This window comes from Strongylocentrotus purpuratus, unplaced genomic scaffold, assembly GCF_000002235.5.
Source record: "Strongylocentrotus purpuratus isolate Spur 01 unplaced genomic scaffold, Spur_5.0 spur5_scaffold_16, whole genome shotgun sequence".
Classification (NCBI taxonomy): domain Eukaryota; kingdom Metazoa; phylum Echinodermata; class Echinoidea; order Camarodonta; family Strongylocentrotidae; genus Strongylocentrotus; species Strongylocentrotus purpuratus.
In genome coordinates, this window is record NW_022145601.1 from 3,065,922 (window position 1) to 3,092,164 (window position 26,243).

Below are 26,243 nucleotides of genomic sequence, written 5' to 3' on the forward strand. Positions count from 1 at the left end.
TCTCTCTTCCCTCTCTCTATCTCTTTCTCTCTTCCCTCTCTCTATCTCTTTCTCTCTTCCCTCTCTCTATCTCTTTCTCTCTTTCCTCTCTTTATCTCTTTCTCTCTTCCCTCTCTCTATCTCTTTCTCTCTTCCCCCTCTCTATCTCTTTCTCTCTTCCCTCTCTCTATCTTTCTCTCTTTCCTCTCTCCATCTCTTTCTCTCTTTCCTCTCTCTATCTCTTTCTCTCTTTCCTCTCTCTATCTCTTTCTCTCTTCCCCCTCTCTATCTCTTTCTCTCTTCCCTCTCTCTCTCTATCTCTTTCTCTCTCCCCTCTCCATCCCTACCCTCTCTCATCTGTTTTTGTCCCCAATATTCATTGATGATCAGACATTCATGTATACCCCTGTGACATAAAACTGCTCCAGGCTTTGTTTTATCAGCGATGCTTGGAATTGGGTTTTAGCTTAGGTTTAGGTTTAGGGTTCGGTTGAGGGTCAGGTTTGGTCCAGGGTTTAACTTAATAATAATAATAATAATAATCTTTTAAAGTCCACTCCAAATTTTATTTGATAATATGATTAATGTAGGATGCTGACCATGGAGCTTTGTCGATGGAGCATGTCACAGAACTATCCATCCTCTCCTTCCCGCCTCCCTCCTCCCCCTCTCTCCTCCCCCTCTCTCCTCCCCTCTCTCCTCCTCCTCTCTCCTCCTCCTCTGTCCACCAGTGAAAACAATACTTAATAAATACATGCAACAATAAAATACACAAACTAGCTTTCATATTTCATTCAACTTTAATTGAATCATTTCTACTCAGTGTAGATTCTCTAGTATTTACAATACAAAATCTTTGACCGGAAAATTATGACAGAACAAACAAAATCAATGTCCAATAGAAATGATTCTCCCAAGGTGCTGTCTTCTCCATGGCAACGGAAAACAAATTACAGGTAAAAGATGGAAAGGACGGAAACAGATTGAAGCGCACACATTAGGCAGATGAATACATTACATGGGAGGGCAGGAGCTCACAAAATAGTATATTTAAATCTATTGCAAGGGTAAGATTTCTTTAGCTTGTGCCTCAATTATCTCAAAGTAATGGCTACAGAATCAATGTCTTGTTAATTCATATCACTTAAGTCAAGCTCACATGACTTTGAATATCAAATACTCATTTGCTTTAGTGATATATATTCTGAAGCCCAACAGATGGCTATATCAATATCTGGTTAATATGTTTGCAGTTAACATTTTATCAACAATACAGTTTCATATACTTTAAAGGTTTGAGGATAAAGTATCATCGTTTTGATTATCAAAAATCTGAAAGAAAGATCAGTTCCACAAGGGATTTCTGCTTTATTATCCCAGAGATCAGTAGCTTAAATCTGTGGTTGTATTGGTTGAAATTTAAATCAGCATGATTGCAATGACATTGTTATCTCTGTTTTTAGAGAGGGGGAGGGGGGATCAAACTTCTCAATTTGCATGCAAAAGTCTGTGCTCTCAAAATGCTATTTATGGCTACAGTGATGACTTCATATTGTTTATTTTATTTTAGAATAAGACATGTACATCAAAATGATAATGCTGTTATCCTTTTTCCTTAATGGTTGCTGAACATCAATCATTGGTTATTAACTGTATATTTTACATGCTGTGAACAGACACATCATTTCCAATGAAAAACTACATACAAAAGAAAGTGTCAATCACAACAAGCAAAAGTTTCCAGCAACACCTTAAAGATGCTTAAAATAACATAAAATGATTTGGTATAGACTTGAATGCAAACGGCACTGACTACATAATGTAAGACAAATTTCAGTGGACTTTCCATAAACAGGCAGCATACGACGATGACCACTACGATGTTGACTACGATGACGATGTCACATTCAAAGTTTGCAAGGTGAATGGTGATGATTGTGTGCAGAAGATTTTGGTAGTAGCACGTACATGTATCTCTTGATCATACTAAATAAATCTTTTAAATATATCTCTTGCTATTGTTCTTCATACACAGGAATACTGAATGTTTTGAATATAATCTGAAGTAACTACTCTTTCATTAAACTCTCCTTCACAAAAGTATAAATGGTGGAACACTCCCTGACTCTATGCAATAGTGTTTAACTGGCATGACAACAAAAATAAAAATGCAAGGCTTTTTGTATATTAAAGGAACTTAAATACCATTATTCTACTCAAATTTGGTCAAAAGGTTTTGGATCAACCAATTTCAGAAATTAAAAAAGTTGGGTTTTTTATGTTTGCGATTTCTCTGGTGTTTAAAGTAATAAGACTTAAACTTCAAAATTCTGATCAAATTATCAAGGCAAGATATTTGAGGTAAAATTTTAAAGAAGAAGGGGAGAAAAGCTTTGCCGTCCCTCCCCCTCCGCAAAAACTAAGAAAATATCTAGCAAGAAATAGTCTGCATTTTTTCATTAGACTATTCAATCCTCTTCAAATACTACTAGCCCAAAATGCCAAAGTTTTTTGCAGGCCGACCTGCATCTAAAACCGTAGAACTCCAGAGTCGATGGGACTACATCGGCCACCAACATCAAACACTTATCATGATTTTTATCTTGTCCAGTGAAAACCTAAAACTTCAAAATAGTGCATCACAAACATGTATGTCAATGGTTCCCGAAGAGTGTTTTCAGTGTAAATTTTGAAGGGATTAATTGGCAAACACTTTTTCTGTATAGTTGTTGAGCTTCCTCACAAAGAGCTCAGTATATTCTCCATAAATACAGTATTTTCTATTTGATCTAATTTGGTAACAAAAATAACATTCATATAATTGATCTCTAAAAAAAAAACTTTTTTAAAGTAAGGAAAGGAGTTTTCATCTACTTTTCCATCTACTTCATTCTTAAAACCACAAATATCTTTCAAATGTAGATAACCATTTAAGTTCTCAATAAATATATTTCCATAATATTTTTCACATATATCTGTTTTCCTGAAGACAATGATAGAAAAAAAAAGATGTTCACTAAAATAGTGACATAAACTATGATGTTTTCCACATGGATGAAAATTCAACTCTATATCTCCTTTTTCTGGCAGAATTGAAATTATATTCCATGCATTTTATATACAAATGTGACTTTAACTTGCTTAGTAAAAGTTGCTCAATTGAGAATAGAATGTAGATATGGTATGGTGAATTTTGACCTCACTCACAATGTACATATATAGATAACATCACTATTGAGAACATGATTACATGTAATAGACAAGTTTACTAACATATATACAAATTTATATCTTGCATCAAAAAATATGTTGGCTTTTGATTGGTTGAGAGCTTGTCACATGACCAGAAATATTTGACCTATTTTTAGAAAGTACTTTATGAGAGTACTATTTTGGTTTACTATTTGGGAGTGTTTTTTTTAATTGAATCAATTTTTTTTTTCAAATCATAATTTAATAAAAAAAAAATTTTTAAATCTTTTTAGATAAAAATTTACATTTTTTTGTTCTAAACTTTTTTTCCCCCAATTTTTTTCTTTTTTTTAAAATAAATTTTTGATGCAGGATATAAAAATATACTATGCCTTCTATTCGAGGTACTGGTTAAACTATGGGCCTCGGTGACTCCAAAAGTACCATTTGCTACGGGGCTGCGCCCCTCAGCAAATACTTACTATTGGAGTCACCTCTTGCGCATAGTTTTAACTAGAACCTCTCAAGGCAGTGTATATTTGTATATTATGGATGTTTCTTCACTGGGGACCTAGTGACTCCATTAACCTGTTATTAATGAATGAACTACAATACTTGGAATCCAGTCTGCATGTATAACTTGTTGCTATGTCGGGTAAGCCTCAGACAAGCTTTCAGTAGGCATTAATTTTGAATATGTTAGTAAACCGGTCCATTGGAGAGAAATGAATCAATGCTATATAATATATAGAGATATAAATGTGATGGGGAACACTTGATAGTCCTGAACAAACTTGATGATATTTGTGACTTACAAATAATCAGAATCTTTTACCAGTCTTGACTCCTCTTGATGATCTACATCAACATTTGTCTCAATTTGAAGCTACAAATTCAAAGCAAATTGCTACTAACTCTTTAGTGCCACTTCGGATATTAATATCACATGCAGCGATGTATGCTAATACTCATCTGATCTACAGATGTTAAGTAGCTTGACAATTCACGACTAGCTAGCTCATGAGGAAATGGTAAATAATTTTCACACACAATTAAGAACTTGAAAAACATGGAATAAAAAGTGAATAGTTCACAGCTCTTATTTACAACCACTACAACAACCAACATGTACACATGTACGTTGCATACAATCATGAACTCAAAAGGCTTTGACAAAAATGTCAAGTCTTGAGTATATACATGTACATGAAATGTAAAGCAAGACCTACAGTATAAACAAAACTATATCATCCTTTTTCTTCTAAAAAGATTTAAAACATGGCATGAATAAAGCTTTGTATTAAAATAAATAACTATTCACTTAAAGTGTCATCAATGTATTAAAAAGGGCAGATGATTTCAAGCAGTTCATTATGCACCTGTGTTTTACTATTTCAGAGGATAAACAGCATTCAAAATTCTGAATAAAAAAGAAGTGATTGAATTCATCGATTGTAAGCAATCTAATTTAGTAGAGATATTTATGAATTTGTAATGTCCATTCAGCAATTCAAGGATTTGAAATACAATTGATAATGTTTAAAAAATGCATTTTAAAAATATTTTTTTAGATACTTAGCTACCAAGACAATAGACAATTGTGTGTATATGTTGGTTGCTTTATCCCCCAAATTATTTAAATGTAATTTGTGGTTTGGATAATAAAGTAAAAGCCTTTAAAGAACATAAAATGTATGTGTTTTTAGGACTCAGCAGAGAAAGTGTGCAAAATTTGGTAAAACATTCAATTTCTCAACACATTAATTGAGTTCTGTTAAAGACAAATTTTGGCAATGGTATCATTTAATAAGTACATTTTGTGATAAATTTCATAAAGCTTTCACAAGTTCTGAAAGTATGGCGGAATGATTCTGTTCGACACTAAGCGAGGGTAGTGATAGCATGCGATTGTTATCTCCGCGGATCGTCACGATGGCTAATTGCGACGACGGGCCGCTGCTCTGCCGACTCGTCTCTAAGGATAACATCGGGAGGAGGCCCTCTGCGACGCTGTCAATCATGTATGGGTCGTCACCGGTCAGGTAGGGGTGATGGAGGGTGGTGGCAGGGTTGCTTGCATTGTTGCCACTGGTTGGGGTGGTGTTGTTGTTGTTGTTGTTAGAGGTGTTGGCTGCTGTTTGGGCTGCTGCTACTGCTAGCACAGCTGCTTGAGTGTTATACTCTCGCTTCGGCCTGATCAAAGGAAAGGGAAACAAGTAATACAACAGAATATTAGATACATGTGAGGTTTTAGTGTTTTTAATACAACAATGCTATATACAGGGGTGCTTATCTATTTTCAGTATCTTTTGAGTAATGACAAAAGTTAATCTTATCAATGTATTAATATTAATGTTTGTAATTTGAAATTTTGAAATTTAAAGAATGTATTAATCATTAATCCACAAATCCATAAATTCATAAAACTGTAAAATCAGAAACTTTCACACGCAAATAACTTTTGTGAATGCATAATCATGCGAGGAAACATATATGAATAGATAATTTCAAAACACACTTGGCAATATTTGGAAGTTTCTTGCTACAAAATAATGTTGTTACACATCAACAATTAGGTAAATAAAGTTTCAAACCCAAATTTTCTGGTTTGACTACATCGTTCAAAAATAAGATGTACATACCTTCCTCTCCTAACAATCTTCTTTTTGCCGTCTCCATCAAACCCTTCAAAAAGCTTCGCAAGCAGCTCTGAGTTAGCTGGAGATACTCTCACTATCCTTGGTGGGGGTCTCGGGTGTTTCTTCTTGGCCTCTAGAGGGAGCTGTTTACTGGACTCCAGCCCTGGACCCTCCTTGAGGCCGTCGCGCACCTTCTCTTTATCCCGTGGACTCTCCTTCTCCCTGCCCGTGTCCCTGTCACGAGGAGATAGGTCCTTTTCTCGAGGGGAATAGTCTCGATCTCTAGGGGAGACCTCCCTCTCACGCGATAAGTCTCTTTCTTTGTCTTTCTCTAGTTTGATGACTAAAGAGTCTCTGTCAACGAGGGTGTCCTTCCTCTCCTTTAACCTGACATCAGGTTGATCTCCCTCTCTGCTCTCAACGTTCTCACCATCTGAGGGCGGTGTCACCGGTCTGATATCTGAAAGAATGAAAAAAAAGAGAAAGGAACCCATCTTTAGAAGTGAAGAATTTATAAGACCTTAATGCTGTTGATTAATACACAATTAATCTGGCTGCACATAGAGCTAACTTAACTATTAAAGTAGGAGCAATAATCCTAAAATTGCTTCAGGGGTATTCTAACAAAAAATCTGCAAAAAAATCCAAGTCATCAACTCTCCAATTACTCACTAGACCAAACAATCTAGAATTAGGATTTGGGGTGGTTTGTAGGCTTATTTTTGTCTGATTTCGAGTTCTATGTTGTAGTTGTAATTTTCGTTTCTGAGACCTTGGCTACTGGTCTCATTTCAATCTCCCATAATTTTAAAACAGAGTTAAAAACATTCCTTGAGACAGGGCATTCTCCTCCTTTTTCAATAGGTTTAGGAACGTTCTATTGTGATGAGATATGATATCATTTTAAAGCTGAGAATATTCTCTTTCAGAATCATAACTAAACTATAAAAAGTCATTTCTGGTGAATTTTTGGTGAATTTTTGGTGGCTTTGTAGCTTTGTGGTGAAGGGCCACATATGCAAATCAACACACTCAAATACCCATAGCATACCACTCATTTTTTTTAACTCATGCAATGTTTATATATACATTATTAAAAGACATACTGTATATGTTTTTTTTTCTTCAATTTCCTAAGGTGTGGTCATATAGAGTGTGGTTTCATTTTTCCACGGCTTCAAAGCATGTCGCTCTTTGCTCCCATTAATTCATTCTAGTAACTAAAGAAAATTGTGAATTTTGTGTGGAAATGCAATGTATTGTACACATGATCACTCTCTGGCTATTCTCAATAAAATACCATGAATATTTCGCCCAAATTAAAAAGATATACATTTGTAGATGAAGAGTGTACACATATTTAATAACATTAGTATTTTATTTCAGTGGCATAGTTTGCAAGTATCCTTGAGAGTACAGTACACATGTATGTGGATAGATATGTAGAGGTTCATTCAAAGCTTTTTCACAAAAATGTGACAATGTTGCACTATGATGAAAAATGAGAAAATCAAAGATACAAGAGAGAAAATGGGTAACAATTTCCACTGAGACCACGCAAAAGCCTTTGATCGATGCCATGCTGAAATATTTTTGGCATTTAATTCTCCTGAGTCCATGAGCAGGAAACTATAAACGATCACTGATATTGGAAGTGAAGTGGAAATCTATACCTCATCAATCAGAGGTTCTATCGATTAGAGTTCGCCCTACTAGGTACCTAGGGCTGTGTGTGTGTGTGTGCTGAGGAGGAAGTGTACATCATAATAAAAACACGACGCAAACAATCCACGGTAGCCATGACGACGGGAGTAGCCACATACTCGAGTGCGTCGAATTGATGGTTTGGCATTGTGCACGGCTGAATTGACTGATTGTAAATGCACTTGTACGGTCTACAGTCAGAGCGCATAATAGGCTGTGATGAAAGACCGGTATCGTGTAGCAATTTTTACTGCCTGAAGGCATATTCATGCAGTTCAATAGGCTTCTCATCCATCCTCCTCCTCCATCTTGTCCTTCTACTTCCTATCCACCTCATATGTCTATTTTGTGTTGCTTCTTCTTCTTTTCTTCCTCCCCCTCATCCTCCTTCATCTTGTTCTTCTCGGCCTCCTCCTTGTATTTCTTCTCTCCTTCATCTTCCTCCTCCTTCTTCTTCCTCTTCTTCTTTTACTCCTTCTCTTAATCATGCATCCTTCTTCTTCTTCTTCATCTTGTTCTTCTCCTCTTTCTCCATCTTCTTCTCCATCACCTCCCCCCCCCCCTTTTCTCCTTCTTCTTCTTCTTTTCCTCCTCATCCTTCTTCTTCTGCTCTGCCACTTTTTTTTCTTGTTCTTTACTCTTTCTTTTCCTTCTTCCTTTTCTTCTTATTCTTCTTTCTCCTCTTCTTCTCCCCCCCCCCCCCTCCTCCTCCTCCTCCTCCTCCTCCTCTTTCTCCATATTCATCCCCTTCTTCAAATTATACTTTTACATACATGTAAGACATTTTTAATACTATTTTTAAAACTCTGAAGATACAGTATTACATGTACAGTATGTACATATTATTTTCATAAATGATCACATACATGTATGCTATAATTTCAAGTTGACCTGAAATTGTATGATTTCTAATCAGTTTTATGTATTCTCTGTTGAGGGATCATTTTCAACTTGCCATTTTGTATTTTTCAAAATCCTGGTAGTGATACTGTTAGTGTTACTTTTTTAAATGATTTGATGTCATTTGAAGAAGAACAATAAAATGATCTGGTCCGGTAGATAAAATTCTTTCTATTTATGGCATATACATGTATATAGGGTCTAATTGTGAAGACTATACATAACCAGTACAAGTACATATACACGTAGCAATCAATTTATTGGTAGATGGGAGACACAGTCACAGAACATCATCACGTAAGAGGCTCCTCTTTGAGATAATGAGCACAAAATTACCCAGCTTTCTTTCAATTTATCTGCAATACAGATGTGCACTGAAGGGAGAATTGATGGCTGAGATTTAAGGTCTGGGGTCTAGGGAGGAATGTTAATGATGATGATGGAGAAAGAGAATGATGATGGTGAGGAGGAGGAGATGGAGAAGAAAGATGGTTGAGAATGATGCAGGATGATGGCGATGGTGATGATGATGAAAGGGGATTATGAGGATAACGAGGAGGAGGAGGGGGAGGAGGGGGAGGAGGGGAGGAGGAGGGGGAGGAGGGGGAGGAGGGGGGAGGAGGAGGGGGAGGAGGAGGAGGAGAGGGAGGAGGAGGAGGAGGAGGAGGAGGAGGAGGAGGAGGAGGAGGAGGAGGAGGAGGAGGAGGAGGAGGAGAGGGAGGAGGGGGAGGAGGGGGAGGGAGGGGGAGGAGGGGAGGAGGAGGAGGAGGAGGAGGAGAGGGAGGAGGAGGGAGGAGGAGGAGGAGGAGGAGGAGGAGGAGGAGGAGGAGGAGGAGGATGAGGAGGAGGGAAGGAGGGGAGGAGGAGGAGAGGGAGGAGGGGAGGAGGGGAGGAGGGGAGGAGGGGGAGGAGGAGGAGGAGGAGGAGGAGGAGGAGGAGGAGGAGGAGGAGGAGGAGGAGGAGAAGGAGAAGGAGGGGGAGGAGGAGGAGAGGGAGGAGAGGGAGGAGAGGGAGGAGGGGGGAGGAGGGGGAGGAGGGGGGAGGAGGGGGAGGAGGGGGAGGAGGAGGAGGAGGAGGAGGAGGAGGAGGAGGAGGAGAATGAGGAGGAGGGGAAGGAGGAGGAGGAGGGGAAGGAGCTGCATTAGCAAGAGTGGGGTCAGGACTCAGGAGGAGGGTGGGGATGGTGATAATGATAATGAGGATGAAAAACAAAATTGTACATGGGTAGTGAGCGAGTCTAGTCCAAGAATGCTCCAGAATACATGTACATTGATGTAGCTCTTGTGATTTCTACAAGAACTCTTTATTATTCTCTTTGTTATAACAAAGCAAAACAAAAGCTGCTGTATAAATCTTGACACGGCAAATTAAAGATATTTTGTTTTAAATGAGGATGACGATGATGACAATGAAAATGGTAACGGTAATGGTAATGATGAGGTTGATTTTGAAGAGGAATGTGGTATAATAATGGCGAGATTGTAAACTAGTGATAAAGATTATAATACATACATGAACATGTATGTACATGTACATGTACGTATGCACAATTACAATGATAGAATTGTAAACTAAAATTGTACTCGCAATAAACGACCGATGCTTAAAAGGTTCTATGATGAATGAGATGAGGAGTTAGGTATCGCCATGGCAACTGGAAAGGATGCAGTGGCTGGCGGTGGTAGGTAAGAATGATGGAGATGGTGGTGATGCTGATAGGGGATATATCACTAACATCAGAGAGCATCTAGGGAGAGCATCTACGGAGAGCATCTAGGGAGAGCATCTAGTGGGACAGAGGAATCGTTGATGAGTGATTTGCATTTTTGAGGTGAAATAAATGATATGGGATTGTGTAAATGATGATAATGATGATAATGAGATAAAGAAGAAGATGTGAGATTATAAAGGTGGTATATAATGTAATGGTAAATTAGTTGAAGGTAGTAATGGTTAGAGGAATTAAGAACCCTGTTTTACTTTTGTTCTAATTCATACATTTATCTTACAGTTGTCAATATGAAGAATGAATTTTTTTTCTGATTGCGGTACGAATGTCAAATGAGAGCTTTCATGATAAGAGAGGGTAGTCGATCCACAGGAATGCTGTGAGATTATCCTCATCCACATGATCTTGCTTCCCATCAGCTCTTGATTTGTACTAAAAACATGCACTTTCAAGTCACTACTAATTTCACCTATAATTTTAATTTCAATATTTAAGAGATAAAATATTGAAGATTTTAAAGCAAAGTTTACTGCTAACATTCCCTTCCATTTCACAGCGCTGCTCTAGGGAGAAATATCGGCTCGATTCATATTCATACGTCGTGGGGATGTACAAATAATAATAATAATAACAATATGAATACTTATAATGCTCCGGTATCCACCACAATAGTGAAGACTGTGAAGATTATATGTAAACCAGTAAATTCAAAGAAATGTGAAATGAATACAATATTCTTCAATGTGTGGTGAACTGGTAATGGGTGTGCATATTCTAAGATTGTGTGACACCATTTAGGAAATACAATTCAGGGGAACTATCAATTATATTAATAGCAGAATGAATACTAGACCCCTGGACAGCTAGCAGTTTCTAATTATTTATATTCATCATCAAAATAGATTGAGATTACCATTAAGCATGACACAGATGTGCAGTGTGTTTTTATTGTTGACATGGTTACAGTATGAGATCTACGAAGGCTTCTAATGGCTTATAGTGAAGTAATATAAATATATAAATACCAAATTCTGGCAAAACCACAAAAAGAAAAAGAAAAAGAAAAGAATGATGAAGAAAAAAAAAAGGTGGGGCCATTTGCCTCATGGGGTGGTATTCTGAAGACCATTTCACTGGTAGTTTAGGGTTTCAGTTAATAAATAGTTAATAAAGAGCCACTTGTACAGGTAAGTAGGTGGTTGCGTATGCGGATACTTCACAAACATGTCTGTGCAAACACCCATGAGATGTGATTGAATGCAGCATGTAATTGAAATTTTGTATGACATAGACAATAACACAGATAAAATCATTTGTCCGGAGCAGAAGGGCATTAACTCTGTGTTGAAGAATATGAGTTGATGCTCTTTTGACTCCAGATAAAATGAAAGTTAAATGTATTGATTTGTTATAATGCCAACCATAATCCCTAAACTGGTTATGTTACTACATGTAGTTTATGGTTGCACATACTCATGTTTGAATTTCCATCCATTTATTTCCTAGAATGGATAGTAGCAATGGATAGTATCAATCAAACAGAAGAGAAATAAACTATTTCTTTATGATTTGATTTTATATCAAACAGGAAAATACAACCTTATCCTTCTATTTTGTATTGTCGCGTTAAATTGATTTATTATACAAAGTTAAAATCATTTTTGTTGTCCTTTAAACTACCATTCACAATATAATGCTGTTCTTCAAACTTACAATGTAAATGTACATGAACGTGTATAATATTCTTTAAGCTACTGAGCATAGCAAATATATGTAGTATGAAACAGTATCCTTGGTTTTCATCAAAAGCCAATCACTCTACGGGACCTTACCTGCCAGGTCTGAGTTGGACTGTTCCATTTTGCAGAGGGGAGGAAGAACGGAGTACATCGAGCCAGGAGACGCTGAATTGACGGTGTTAGGCTGCTGCCAAAAGGATTGTGGGAGGGCTCGTAACCTCATCGGAATCGGTTCTGAAAAGTTTGAATAAAACAAGAAATAAGACTTATAAATGTGATTACTTTTTAAACATATTTAAATATGCAACATATCAAAATTAAATCATATTTGGAATCTACATGCATTTGGGACAAATGCAAAAGATTGAAGTACATGTACACTGTATGTAGTCAAGCACAAGTTGTGTTGGAAAAAGAATTTACTTACCATTAAAAAAATATATAATTAAATTATTCTTTAAAAACAGAGAGATATTTTAATGCATTGTATAAAGGAACCAGATGTTCCCCATCTAAAGCCTGTGGGAAAAGGAGAATTCATTCAACAGATTGAATCTATTTTTACAAGACCTTAAATCATCAACAATACAATTTAATATAAATCAATTTTATTTTTTTTAATTTTTTTTAATGAAATAGACAATGATATATTGATTTAATAAGTATTGATAATTTTTGCCAATCCATTTAAAACTGTTTAGATCTGATATTCTTTTAACAGATTTTTTTGTTTAATACCCCAGGTACATATGTACAGTGTACAAGTACATTAATAATTATTTCTTTATTTGGACTTTGACATGTGATCTAAATATAGGGAACTCCTATAGCAACATCCAAATACAGATGCATTAGCTATTCATAGTATTATTATCCAGGCTAAAGAGCCATGTATTCTTCTCTGACTGTAATATTGATTTTCTGGCATGCCACAGCTCATCCACTTGTTTCTCCCTTAGTGATATAACAATGGTTAGCTTTCAGGCACCTTGAGAAAGTCAACATGGAACAGCATACAAGCTTTTTAGTCAGGTGATATATGAGTATTGCACAGCTGTGGATACCGCAGTGTACAGGAGAAAAATAGAAACACTTGTTACTCAGTGGTACTGAGTCACACTGTATGCACAATGGACTTGCAGTTTGTTGATATCGTCCTTGTTTTCACGAAGTGACGGTAGTGAGGAAAATTTACACGCAAAGTGAATGCAATTTTTTTTCACTACCGTCACTTCGTGAAAACAGCGACGATATGATAGCACAACTCGATGCTATGGTTTTGTTGGTGATGTCGACAAATATTCTTTGCATCTTTATCACATTCATTTAATAACATACATTTATTGGGAGATGAATAACTATGTAGATTTATGGTATGCTTCTATTTGATACATTTATATGGCACTAAAATTAATTAACTCCTTACAAAGATATAAAAACATTGAAGATATGCAGCCATAGATACAAAAGCTATTGTTTCATCTTCCTAACATTCACCTGACAAAGTACATTTGTAGGCATAGACCCATTGTAGATGGGTGGAGAAGAGTGTCCTATTGATTTAATTTGACATTAATAAAATAATATAACTCTAAACCGATTCATGACATGCAATTAATGCCTATTCTTTTCACCATAATATATTTACATCATAAAAGTGTAAAGGCTAATTTATGGCAACAAAAAAGAAGAAAAAACAAGACAAATTGAGAGAAAAGACTACAGACACACAGTATGTACTACTGTACATGTACATATCTGTTCACTGTACAAGCAAAGAATTATGTGCATTATAAGTGAAAGAAAAAAGAGGATCACTCCTTCTGTGATGGGCTGCATCTGGTTGCCCCTAGCGATCAGCTATCATGCCATAAAGCATTAGAAGGGCTCAGATGAAATTAGGGGGGGAGAGAGAGAGAGAGAGAGATGGCGAAAGAAAAAAGGGTAGAGAAGAGGGAGGGTAGAAAGAGAGAGAGAGACAGAGGAGTCAGACTACCACTGGAAATCAATAGAAGCATTGTGTGTATGGTCAAGGGCGATCAAATATATCAATATAGCTCATAGGTAAAGAGTAAAGGAGGGAAAAGGAGAGACATGGAGAAAGAGGGAGAAAGAGGGAGAAAGAGGGAGAGAGAGGAAAATGAGAGAATGAGGTAATTATACATACATGTAGAGGGTATTAGATAATGAGACTGTGAGACAGATATACATGCAGAGGGAGAAGATAGACAGAAAGAGAAGAAAGAGATATAAGAAAGAGTGGAGAAAAAGAGAGAAAAGATAAAGGTAAGATACAAAGAGGAAAAAAGGAGTGAGAGAAAAGATAAAAGAAAGATACATAGAGGATAAAGGAAAGACACAGAGAAGAGAGAGGAGAAAGAACAAAGATAGAAGAAAGCAACAATAGAAAAAGAACGATAGATATAAGAAACAAGACGAGAAAGAGAAAGAGAGAGAGAAAAGAAAGAAAGAGAATAAAGAAAGAAAAGAGAAAAAAATAAGAGAAAAAGACAGTGAAAAAATAACAGAGGCAGTATAATTAGATCATGACTCATAAATCATACTATTTCAGGGTATTACAAAGAACATGAATCCAAAGAGAAGTAACAATAGTTTGGAGGAAGAAATTAATAACATAGATTTTCTGAAACCAATCAACCACAACAAAAACTTCTACTACTTCTACATCTACTGCAGATTGTAAGTCTGTTATTGTTTTTTCAAAATATAATCAGAAAGACAATTTTGTTTTCTTTTGCAAAAGAGGAAATATAAAATATGTCTATTCAGTATTTACATGTATCTACAATGCTATCAAATGGAGGGCAATAATTCTCACTACTCTTGATTTAAAAATACATCCTGTATGTTGAAGCCATACATGTACAGTATTTCTATTCTTTCTATATTAAAGGACACATATGCAGTTACAATATTGTACACGAACGTGGCTTTAATAAAACATTGTGCTTTATAAATGATACTAGGAAAATGATTGTTCATGCTATTGCATACGTGTAGTGGCAATACTATTTTTGCTATGTACATGTACGTGTATCTGTAGTTTTTTATGTTTTTATGATGAATTCTAGATCTGATGACATAATGTTGTGCCATTACAAAAACCACCCTAAAATGAGAATAATTTGCAACATGCCTGGCCAATATTTTTATCCATTTCTGCTAAAAAAAGCAATAAAAACAAAAATAATTAAAAAAAAAACTTTGTTCCAGTAGAATATATCCCAAAACAAAGTTAACAAGGAAATAAAGACTTAGAACCCCATATAAAATCTTGAAAGAGTATACTTAAGGTTTTGACAAATATGTGTGTAACCCTACATAGAAGGGTAATTACACCTTGGTATTCTCAAGTATTCTTAGTCTTGTAAGGGTTAATATATGTAGAGTCTTCTGTCCTACATTGCACTTGACATCAGTAGTGAATCATCGACCAGCCAGCCGTTGGCTCACGTTCTTCTCCAAATCATTCGCTCATTTATTTGCTCACCACGGATCGGGTTTCCATCAATATGCGCCGTGTATTGCACAGAATATGAATTCTTTTCCTAGGCCTTTTCTTTCATTTCAAGCGATAACCCCCAGGGCAGTATTTTCAATAAGAGCTCTCAATATTATATCTAAGTTATAGAATATTTTTCTCGTACAGTCTTATTATGAATGATTTGGGTGTGGCTTTAAAAAACAACAGGCTATTCACTCCCTCGAGTTGTTTTCACCTTTTTTGTCTTCCCCATGGCATATGTGGAAGAATTGCATTCAAAATTAAATTGCCCAAAATAAGAAATCTCTTTATAAAGTGGCTGTGTATAGCTGCTATATTGATCTGAGTTTGAATAATCCTCCTATTCAACGTACAGTAACTACACATAAAACAAAATTGTAAATTTTACATTTTGTAGGCCTGCATGTATTACCCTTTTGGGCGGATGCTGTCATTTCCTGGATCATCAGTTTCCCTAAACAATAAAATAAAATCATAGTCTCATTCTGGTATATTTCTAATAACTTTATAAAAATGAATTGTGTACATGAATTATGATTTATGCTAATCATACTGTAGGCTGTTCAAAAGTGATCACTCCTACACATTGGCAGCACTCAAAGCTTAATAAAACAGACAGGTATGCCAGTACACCAGCTAGTACTAAACCAATATATATTGTATAGCATTTTCCTACAGCAGAGCAAGCATCCCTCATTTACACCCTCAGAAATCTTGATTGAGGGGCCCCCCTCTTCAGGGCATCTTCAAGCCCATGTTTATTTCCCCATCCTCAGTTTGGAAATGAGCACCCAGCCAGTCAGGAATTATTCTGACACCGACGACGACGCCAATTCAATGAAGATTCTCTCCTCTCTCGCTAGATTTGTATGTCCCCAGCAGAAATTATAGCAAGCTCAAAGCAGATGACTTTAATCTTTCTGATTGCTGTAAAGACTCACTGGGGTGTTGTTTTTGTTACGTCTTCGCACAATCTTCCTGGCCTAAATGAGAATGAGTGGCTGGGTGCCTGGATTATTTTTTAATTTCTATAAATCTATTACAATATCATAGTAAATGAATGACAATTACGGAATATAAGACTCCCTCCAGACCTACATGTACCTGTCTTTAATGAAAATTTGATTTTTGAAGGATGCTCCATAATTTCTAACCAAACATAACTTGTAACATTTCTAATTGTATCCAACTGAAGATAAATCCTATCTTACTAATATTATATTTCTCCAATTAAGTTGGCTTGAATAATGATCTTAAATGTAGTTTAGTGTAGAGAGTTGTATGTACATGTACATGTAGACGTCTTTCAAAGACAATTAATTTAACAAAATTTTACGAAACCCAGTTTTGACACAGAATTAACAGAGAAGGCTAATTCTCTAACCATTACAGAACTCTGCTAAGTTGGAAATCTAAACGCTACTTTAAAAAGAAAAGAAAACAAATCGTTTTTGTTTCACCTTCTAATGCGTCACTAGTCAGCAGAGAATGGATTCAGCACATGGAATGCATAAATAGACAGTTCATCATTTTCTGAATCAATTTACAGTTTTATGCTTTCAAATCAAAGCAAAATTCTGTCCTGTAATTCCCTCGGGGAGGTGGTAGGCATGTGACCAGAATATATGATGGCACAGGGGTTCTAGATTGAATGCATAATGAAAAGATCTTTTACATCCAATAGGATTCTAAATATCGTTTATTAAGAGCTAGAAAAGTTTTGACCCTTTGTTAAAGAATAACATGAGTTACAAGAGGCAGAGGACTTGACACTAAGAAGATGGTGCACATGGACCTTATGCTTTAAATCAAAACCTCCTCCCGTTTTTTTTCCATTCAAAATAATGCTTCTTTGAATATACAATCAAAGTGTCATGAGCACCGCCACTTTTGTAAAACTATTTCAATCTCACAAAATTTATGCTTAAAACTTTAAAAAAATATATAGAGTTTAATAAAAAATCCTCACACTTCAATTAACTCCTCTATCATTTGAGTTTTAAATCCAACCGTGCTATTCCATACTTAATCTGTCCCTACTGAATACACTTTTAATTAAATTTTCAGTGGCACACTTCTATTGAAAAGGGATACCAGCAGCAGGCGAGATCTGTTAATAATTCATCAAACACACTCTCCACATTAATTGTAATTTTCTGCTACTTGTGGCAGGTTATTGAGCATACAGTGATGATACAGAGGTGATGTAAATATATAGGGATTGGTGATTCATCAGGGTGGGGTGGGCGGAGTAAGATACAGTCAATATATATCATATAGGTTTGTCAATTTAGATGGGTGTGTTCAGCTAGTGAGTTGGTTTTTGTTAAACAAAGAAACAAATACATTGTAATACTTGTACAGAGATAAGTAGAAAGAAAGAAGGAGATTATATATATTTATATGACAGAGAGAGAGAGAGAGGAGAGAGAGGAGAGAGAGAGAAAGAGAAAGAGAGAGAGAGAGAAAGGAAAATATAGTGTGATATATATGTTGGAAAGGGTGAATAGAAAGACTAGCAGATAGACAGAAATGTACAGGGATGAATGAAAATCAACAAACAACAAATGAACAAAAGGCAGTTTTGGGTGGAAAAAAGAGAAGCAACAATACCTCAGGAAAGCTTAGAATTTAACAAAAAAACTGATACATAGGGAAAGAGAGAGGGAGGGAGAGAGAGAGAGAGATAGAGAGATCAGAAGAATGGAAGAGGAAAGTGTAGAGCAAGAAAGAAAAGAGACAGGGGAAATCATGGAGGAAGAGGTAGAGAGAAAGAGAAAAGGAAAAACAAATTTGGGGTAGTTGGAATATAGTAAACAGCTGCAGTAAAGTGGCACGTGCATTGAGCACTTCATTCCCTCTCTCTCTTTCTCTCTCTCTCTCTCCTCTCCCGCTCTCCTCTCCCGCTCTCCTCTCCCGCTCTCCTCTCTGAGTAGCGGCATAGATTAGCACTGAGGGGAGACAAGGACTCCTGTTGCTAGGCAACAACCACATCACATGTAAACTCAGGGCAAATTTTTTTCTTCTGTGGCAGTGCCCTAGCTGATGCGTCAATTACGGCACTGCCAGCGAAGAGATTTTAATCTCTCATTCTAACGAGCCACATGACGATTTTTCTAAATTGACTGGGACTTTGATGGTGATGTAAACAAAAAGGATGAAATGCGTTTCTTTTGAGATGGTGTCTTTCTTGGATCTCAGGTTTTATTGAGCCGTTAGCACTTTCCAAATCATACATTAGCCGGAGATCCATTATGAACTAGATAACAACATCTTCATAGAAAAGATGACAGTGGGAAAGATGGAAGTGAGATACATTCACATGTAGTTTGAAAAGACAAGGGGAAGACGTACAAGGAGAAAACATATGTGGCATATATGTATAAACGTTTTTTGTTTATAAGAAAGAAATGATTGTCAAAGAAATTTCATTAAGAAAAATTGGACTAAGGTAATAGGGGGACGTTTTCAAAATGAATTTGCTTTCTCTCAGGCTTTCAAGATAATTAAAGAAAGTCTAAAACTTTCAAACATGGCCCAATTCAACCTTTTGCCAGGCACCCTATAGTAATAATAGTAATAATAATATTATGCATACAAATGATAGTAACAATAATAATAATAATAAAATGTTAAACAGTTTTTTCCAGTATCGTTAATAAATTCAATAAACTGATGATTTATCAAACTTGTGTTTTGGAAGTATTAATGAGCCAACCAGGTATTGCAAATATTCACCCCCCCCCCCCCCTCCACCCACCTGCTACATGTATAGCCAGTACACTACAGTAGACTACATGTGTTTCCCATCTTCTTATGTAAACAGAGATGCCCTTGGATGGCACTTCTCTAATGGAATCCTGTTCTATACCCATGGGGCCTGTCCTCATCAGGCCATCATCAGCTTGAGATTGCCAAAAAACCCACTATTCTCAGACTCGGGATATTATCCCGAAGCTCAAAATTGCGTTTTCACCAGACTGATACGCTCATCACAAACTAGCTCGGACGGGCGCAAATTAGCCCGCTTTTTCCGAAATAGCTGGATATTTTGGAAACAAGACCAACATTTCCCGGGATATTTTCTTGACCAAATATCCCGCTAATTTAAACTGCGGGCTGATGAGGATGCAAACTAACCGGTTAATTTTCGTTCAGGATAGTTCAAATAGCGGGTTATTTGGTAAACTCGAACTGATGAGGACAGGCCTCACAGACAGCTATACTCCTTACTTTCCAAACAGAGATGCGTGCTCAAAGCTGTGTTGCATGTGCTACAGCTGGGCGTCTAGTTGAACACACAGTACAGGCATTTGGGGGCGAAAGGGCATATACTATATCTGACAATTTTAGGACACAAATTGGGAAGGAATCTGACACTTTTTCCCTTCAGGCTTGAATTTTCAATTTGAATCTCTAGTGCTTGGCTAGACAAACGTGAAAGGCAACAGAGAATTTGGCCTGTGATAAAGAAGTAGAATTTACATTTAAAGGCTGTATACATAAGACATGATTGATCATGCAGAGGCACTATAAAGAGAGAAACAAATAATTTTTGTCAGATGAACCAAATTCTAATTAAATACACAGAGAGAATTAAGGGACAAAATGATGTACTACATGTATACTATAGTATGGAAGTAATTATATGGGGGGAAAGAACCTTCCTTCATTAAATAAATATAGTTGCCTTTGTCAGGCATTTTAACTACATGTAGATTTATAAATGCATTAATTGAATAAATATACATTTTTATTGAAAACTATTATACAACAATTACCCTTCACATGTATAAAAAGCATTTGCACCTTTTCACAATAGTTTGCTTAGTGCTCACAAGAGGGGAAAAACAAATGTAATTCTGTTACCATAGAAACGATTTACCCTATTAGACATCAGCACTTCACACCGTGAAGGCCATGTTTTATTTGTGTAATGGTACACATTACAGTATATCAGAAAGGCTATAAATAATGCAATACATACAATGTTCATAGTCAATATTGTTCTGGAGATATAAAGTACATGTATGTGTATCTGAGGTCATCATTTGCATTTTAAATGTACATGTCTGGATCAGAACTCAAGTGTTTTGTTTTCTAACATTTAAAAACTGATGTTGATGTACTTCTTGAGAGAGAGAGAGAGAGAGAGAGAGAGAGAGAGGGGGGAGAGAGAGAGAGAGAGAAGAGAGAGAGAGAGAGAGAGAGAGAAAGAGAGAGAGAAAAAAAAAGAGAGAAAAAGAGAGGGAAGAGTGAGAAGGGAGGGGCCTTCAAAAACTGTATACATTTACAGACTTACATTTCACATTACAATGAAACAATTTATTCAGACAAAGCTTGTAAAGAAAAGAAGCTTGGTCCAATGAAAAAAAAGAGGTGAAAGAACTCAGTAATACCCCAAGTAGAATGTAATGCAATCTCATTACTCATTATAATAATGACCCAAATCTAAAATCCTTATTGAATTCTCGGCATGACGTTTCCCCAACAATTGTATCAGAATTCAGAAGTACAACTCAAATTCCATTAGGAGTAAGCAGCTCATTTTGCCAAGCTAATATTGAGTTACTGCCTTATCAAGTTACAATCAAGAAAGTCTTTTACAATAAGAATCATATGTGCATGGAAGTCAACAAAATGGAGCTTCTTACTTTTTATGTATCAGTAAAAGGAAAACCTACAATGTAACCTTGGTACACAAATTTGCGTTCAACATACAGTTTACACGTATAATGTATACTGTACATGTTCATGTACCTGTACATGTACATTGTATGATCTGTAATAAGCAGTAGAATTCATTTGAAGGGGGGGGGGGGGCAGATTAACTTGCCCTATGGACAATAGCTACATGTACATGTACATATTCCCCATCACATAGTTTCAAGACACAAGTCATTTGGTTCTCTAATCTTTCTCTTTTCAATAAAAGCAACTTATTATTTCCAAGACACTAAATTTCAACCCCCCCCCCTCCCCCCTCCTCCTCTAGTCAAAACTGCCGTACATCTATATTTTGTAAATTTTAAGTTTTTGAACTTTCAGACAAGCGAAAACTAGCTCTTGAAATATGACACTTCTTTCTAATAAAAATGTTATCAAAATTGATTGTACATGTTTCCCACCTCCCTGATGTACATGTAAGTAAGTGTTAAAGTAGTTGTTTTCTTGAACCTACCTTTCCTGACTTTAGTTTTCATCCCACTGGGCGGCAGGACCTGGACCCCAGTCGTCTTCTCCTCCATCGTTACCTTGGTAACAGGGTGAGAGGTCACATGACTGAGCGGCAACACATCCTTCATCATAGACTGTCTCTTGATCTTGCGCTTGATTCGCACACTAGTATTGACCTTTGGCCTCTGTTCCTGGACCTTGATTTCTTGTCCATGGTGCTTGAACCCCGGAGGGCGCACGTAGGTGGGTCCACTGGAGGTGCTGCTACAGGGGGAGGGGGGTATCTCCTCATGGTCTGACCCCTCCCCCTCGCTGGAGCTACTCCCGCTCAGGGAGCATGTCGGTCCCCGCTTGCCATTGTTGGCCGTCGGCGGAGACGTCGATGCTGATGGCTTCACCAGCTTGTCCATGTTTCTAATCGTCAGTCAATCGCTGATGAAGCGATCACTTCGCAAAAACTTGGCACCAGAAGTCGTAACCCCTGGGTCTGGGATTCACATCGGAGGTGCGAACATCAAGTTGTGAAACAGGCATTTCCTGTTAATGGTAATGCGCTTGTAATCGACAACAAAGTTATTTGTTGTCTGACACCATTTATTGATCAAAACACCACGTGGTACACCTAACACCTACATGGTCTAAAGAAAACACAATCCAAAATGCAACACAAGCTATAATGTGATACAGCTGCGCTAAAGTCTAGCCTACTGTATGTTATAATGCAGTGGCTCAAGTTGCTTTATTCCTTCATCTGATGAAAACAAAGTGCAGTCATGAATGAGGTCAGAGATCCTTCGTTTCCATGGAGATGAGTGGCTTACAGGTCATGGTCAGACTTCCATGGGATTACATCTTTAACCTAGTTCCTTGATGACTTGCAGTATATAGATCCATGCATGTCTTGCTGGTTCTGAAGTAAAAATATAAACATACATGTAACAGTTAGAAAATATTCCTTAAAAGTCCAATTTCTTTAATAAAGGTACATGTACAGTGTATGTACTGTACCTTCCAATATCTACCGGTGGATGGAATATATCTTTACAAATATATTTCTTCCTGATCTAAAACACCATGTTAACCAGAATATCGTAACGCCAGTCTGGCTTGACTTTAAAACTTGCTGGGTGGTCAATATTAATTTCTTCATTATTAGCAAGGAGCTTTGAAGTTCCCTGGGATTAAGATTTAAACTTGCTCCTCCACAATACCTGAGGTATTTCTATAAGTTCTTTATCTTGAAATGAAAGTCAATAAAACCCAACAATTTGAGCTAGAGTGCCTCCCTTTCTAGCATAATTTCCACAATCCTATCAAACTAAAGATCAAATTATTTCTACAAGTGCATGTAGCTTATCAATGATTCCAAAATATAAATCATGGTCTCCATTTTCAGACGCTTCACAAAATCATAAACCTCACATGTATAGCGGCCAGCTTTGAATCAACTTTTGTCCCTTGCATTAATTTTTTTTTTTCATGTTAATATTCATTTCCATAAAATGTCAAATGCCAAGTTCACAGCTCAATGATTGTTGTTTTAATTCAATGCCTCTATAATATACAAAACATCATAATATATCATGGCAAAAAAATACAATTTTAAAAAGGGCGTCATGGGCAGGAAATGGGAAATGGGAAGTGGGCTGGGATGAGAACCTTGGAATATAGATGGTTGTACATGCACAGGTTGTACATACAAATAAACAAAAAATTAAAGATGTAGTTGAAACATGTCAAGGAAGAGAACACTTGTTTCCACGATGTGGTGAATTTTTTTATTTTTTTTAAATTGGAGGTAGGCCTTTGTTGTAAGTGTTTGTACATGTAAATGAAAAAGGAGTGTGGAATAAAATAACAAGCTAATAAACTAAGAAACTACAAAAGTTGTACATGACTACATGTTAAAATTACTTTTGAGTTTTGAAACTAAGATGAAAAACTGGAGGGGGAAGCTCTAAATAACATTGTTTCTTCGCATGATGGTGAATAAAAGTTGGTCTGAAAATAAAGACTAGTAATAAAAGCTAGAATCGACCAGAGGCGATAATTTGATGATCTCTATTGTCAAATCAACAAAGTCAACATGGGTCTGCATGATAGCCATCTTATCTTGACAGAAGAATATAACTTGCCTCCAATTACCCTTGGATTGTTCGGTATAACAATAAACCAAACACAGAGCTCCAATAAAAACACTTCTGAATGAAGATTAGTCCATTCAGGGAACTCCTTGGTACATTACTCACCTTTAGTATTAAAGGTACATGTAAATAAAAACATTTGTGTCTGTTCAGAGCCAGAAGGGCATTCACCCTATGAGAGTCTTAAAGCTAGCACTTTCTGGCTCTCATAACGTATTTTTTGCACATGCACTGGAAGAGTTTACAACATGGCAAGGCATTGACAACAATAAACAACATTCACAAGAGTGCATAAATAAGATTTAGGTTTGAAAGTTTCAAAAAGAGCTCTGGATGACTGTATAAAGAGCTGTAGTAAAAAAAATAATAATAACTGCAGTAAAAAAACTGGGACTTTCTGCAGGGAAATCTCAACTTTCAAACTAGCTCCTAGTCTTATGTCTCAGCTTTTAATCACACATGGCCATTGAAAACATGCCAAAACAGACACACACACAAGAAAAAAGCTCAGCAAACAAATCTGGTTTGGTAAAGGAACTGCCATAATAAACAATATGTTGTAATTTGTTTGTATGTTATTGGAGTTAAGTCCTGGTTAAAATATTAGATTGTCTGATGTGAATACATGTGTGTGCATACTGCATGTTGTGGAAAGGAATAAATAAACAAATAAACTCTTTCTTCAGCTATCAGGAGAAAGGGTGAGATTTATTTTATCTAAAAGTACATGTAGCAATGTTTTATTATTATTTATTATTATTATCATTATTAATATTAATAAATAATAAAAAGAATATGCAATATTTATAAAGCACTTAATGCAATAGGAAGATTTACAGGGATGAAATGAGAGAGGGGGGGGGGGGGGGGGAGAGAGTCTCAAAATAAGTTCAAATTGCAAATATACTGATTTTTATTACTTCATAGTTTATTTGGATTTCTTCAGAATTGGTTCTCAGATTTGGTTTGGACGGGGGTGAGCCGCTCAAACCTCGAAACCCCTACCCATTTTTAAGGGTCATTTTGTGAAAAAAATTACCAATTAGAGCGGCACCCCCCCCCCCCCACTCCTTGAACAGATGTCAAGTACATGTATCTTGAACAGTGAGTTACATCATGTACATTTCATCACCAATCATTTTGTGTATACTGGTAAAGCAGAGACTGTCTGTAGGCCTTAACTTTACATGTAAAGTGTACACATTCTTTTCATTTTTCGTATCCTGACCATAGATCTTTCTTCTTTCTCCTCCTTTCTTTTTTTCATTTTTGTGTTAAAACTTAATTCCTCTTTCTTATTTCTTTCTTTCTTTATTATTCTTCTACTTCCCTCTCTTCTTTCTCCTTTTTTCCTTTTCTTCATTATACTTCCCTCTCTTCTTCCTTCTTCATCTTCAATCTCCCTCTTCTTTCTCCTCATTATTCTTCCCTTTTCTTCCTTCCTCTGAGGGTGAGAGTCTCAAAGACTGTCAGAGTCGAAGACACAGCAACATAGAATATTATTATATTCAGCAATGCCAACAGGCAACACTGCAAGTGCAACAGTGCCAACATTATCTTACAAAGAAATATATTAATGTTTATGGTTGTTAAATGTACATGTAGGCATCACTGGACGCAACTGGACGAAGACAACATCCAGAAATATGTGACTGTGACTGTCACTGGCCCGCCTGTTTATCGGCTCAAGATGCAATGCAATGTCAGTCTGGTTCTTGTCAAGATGTAATCCGACACCACTCACTGCCGTCGTCCAGAGCTGGGCTAGCGAGCAAGGATGGGCTGCATGGCACACACACATGCCCTGCACAGCCCGGTAGCGGCCGTAAACAATCGATGCGCTATATGGAGAGGAAACCGCAACCAGTCGGCGCGCGAAATACTACCCAATCGATGTCGACATACTGACATAAAATCGCTGCATATAAATTCTAAAAGAATATTTATCCCTTACAACCTCAATAAATACGTTCTTAGATATCCAACTCACCTTTTCTCAGCCAAAACATAAAAATCCAAGATCCAGAAAGTATATTTTACCTAATTCCAGTGTAAGAAGCGGCACAGTTTTCGCAGTAGCGCGGGGCAAAGTCCGTTGCTTATAAACATCCGTCTGTAACTAGGGTTTCTCACACGGTCACATGTTGTGAACGAGGATAATTGATTGGTTCGTGCTTACGTCAACCCATTGGAATACAGTGGCTTCGTGAAATTTACTACACGTGAACTAAAAATCCATCAGTCGTGGACCGCTACAATAGTTATTTTGGGGATGGGTGGTGCTGAAAACAATACGACCATTGTTTTTACCCTCTCGCACTGGCTTACTGATGATATGGGGGGGGGGGGGGGGGGGGGGTGGATCATACCAGTGATTAACAAATGATGCTGAAATGACATGGTTTTCTTGGATTTTTGTAAATAATACTTTTTTAAGCCAAATTCCCAAATTTACAGTCACAGGCTCAAAAACTGATAATAGAAGCCTACAGATCCGCACAAGGGCGGGGCTCG

General features: G+C 36.8%; 1 protein-coding gene across 1 annotated transcript; it reads right to left on the bottom strand.

The window, feature by feature from the left end:
* Positions 1–3,728: 3,728 nt before the first annotated feature.
* Positions 3,729–25,847, bottom strand: LOC586927. Its single transcript, XM_795328.5, has 5 exons — positions 25,720–25,847; positions 21,590–22,495; positions 11,976–12,116; positions 5,814–6,270; positions 3,729–5,364 (listed from the first exon to the last, which is right to left on the bottom strand). Exons 2-5 carry the CDS (start codon positions 21,993–21,995, stop codon positions 5,001–5,003), a joined length of 1,368 nt encoding a protein of 455 aa, XP_800421.3. The 5' UTR covers positions 21,996–22,495; positions 25,720–25,847; the 3' UTR covers positions 3,729–5,000.
* Positions 25,848–26,243: the final 396 nt, after the last annotated feature.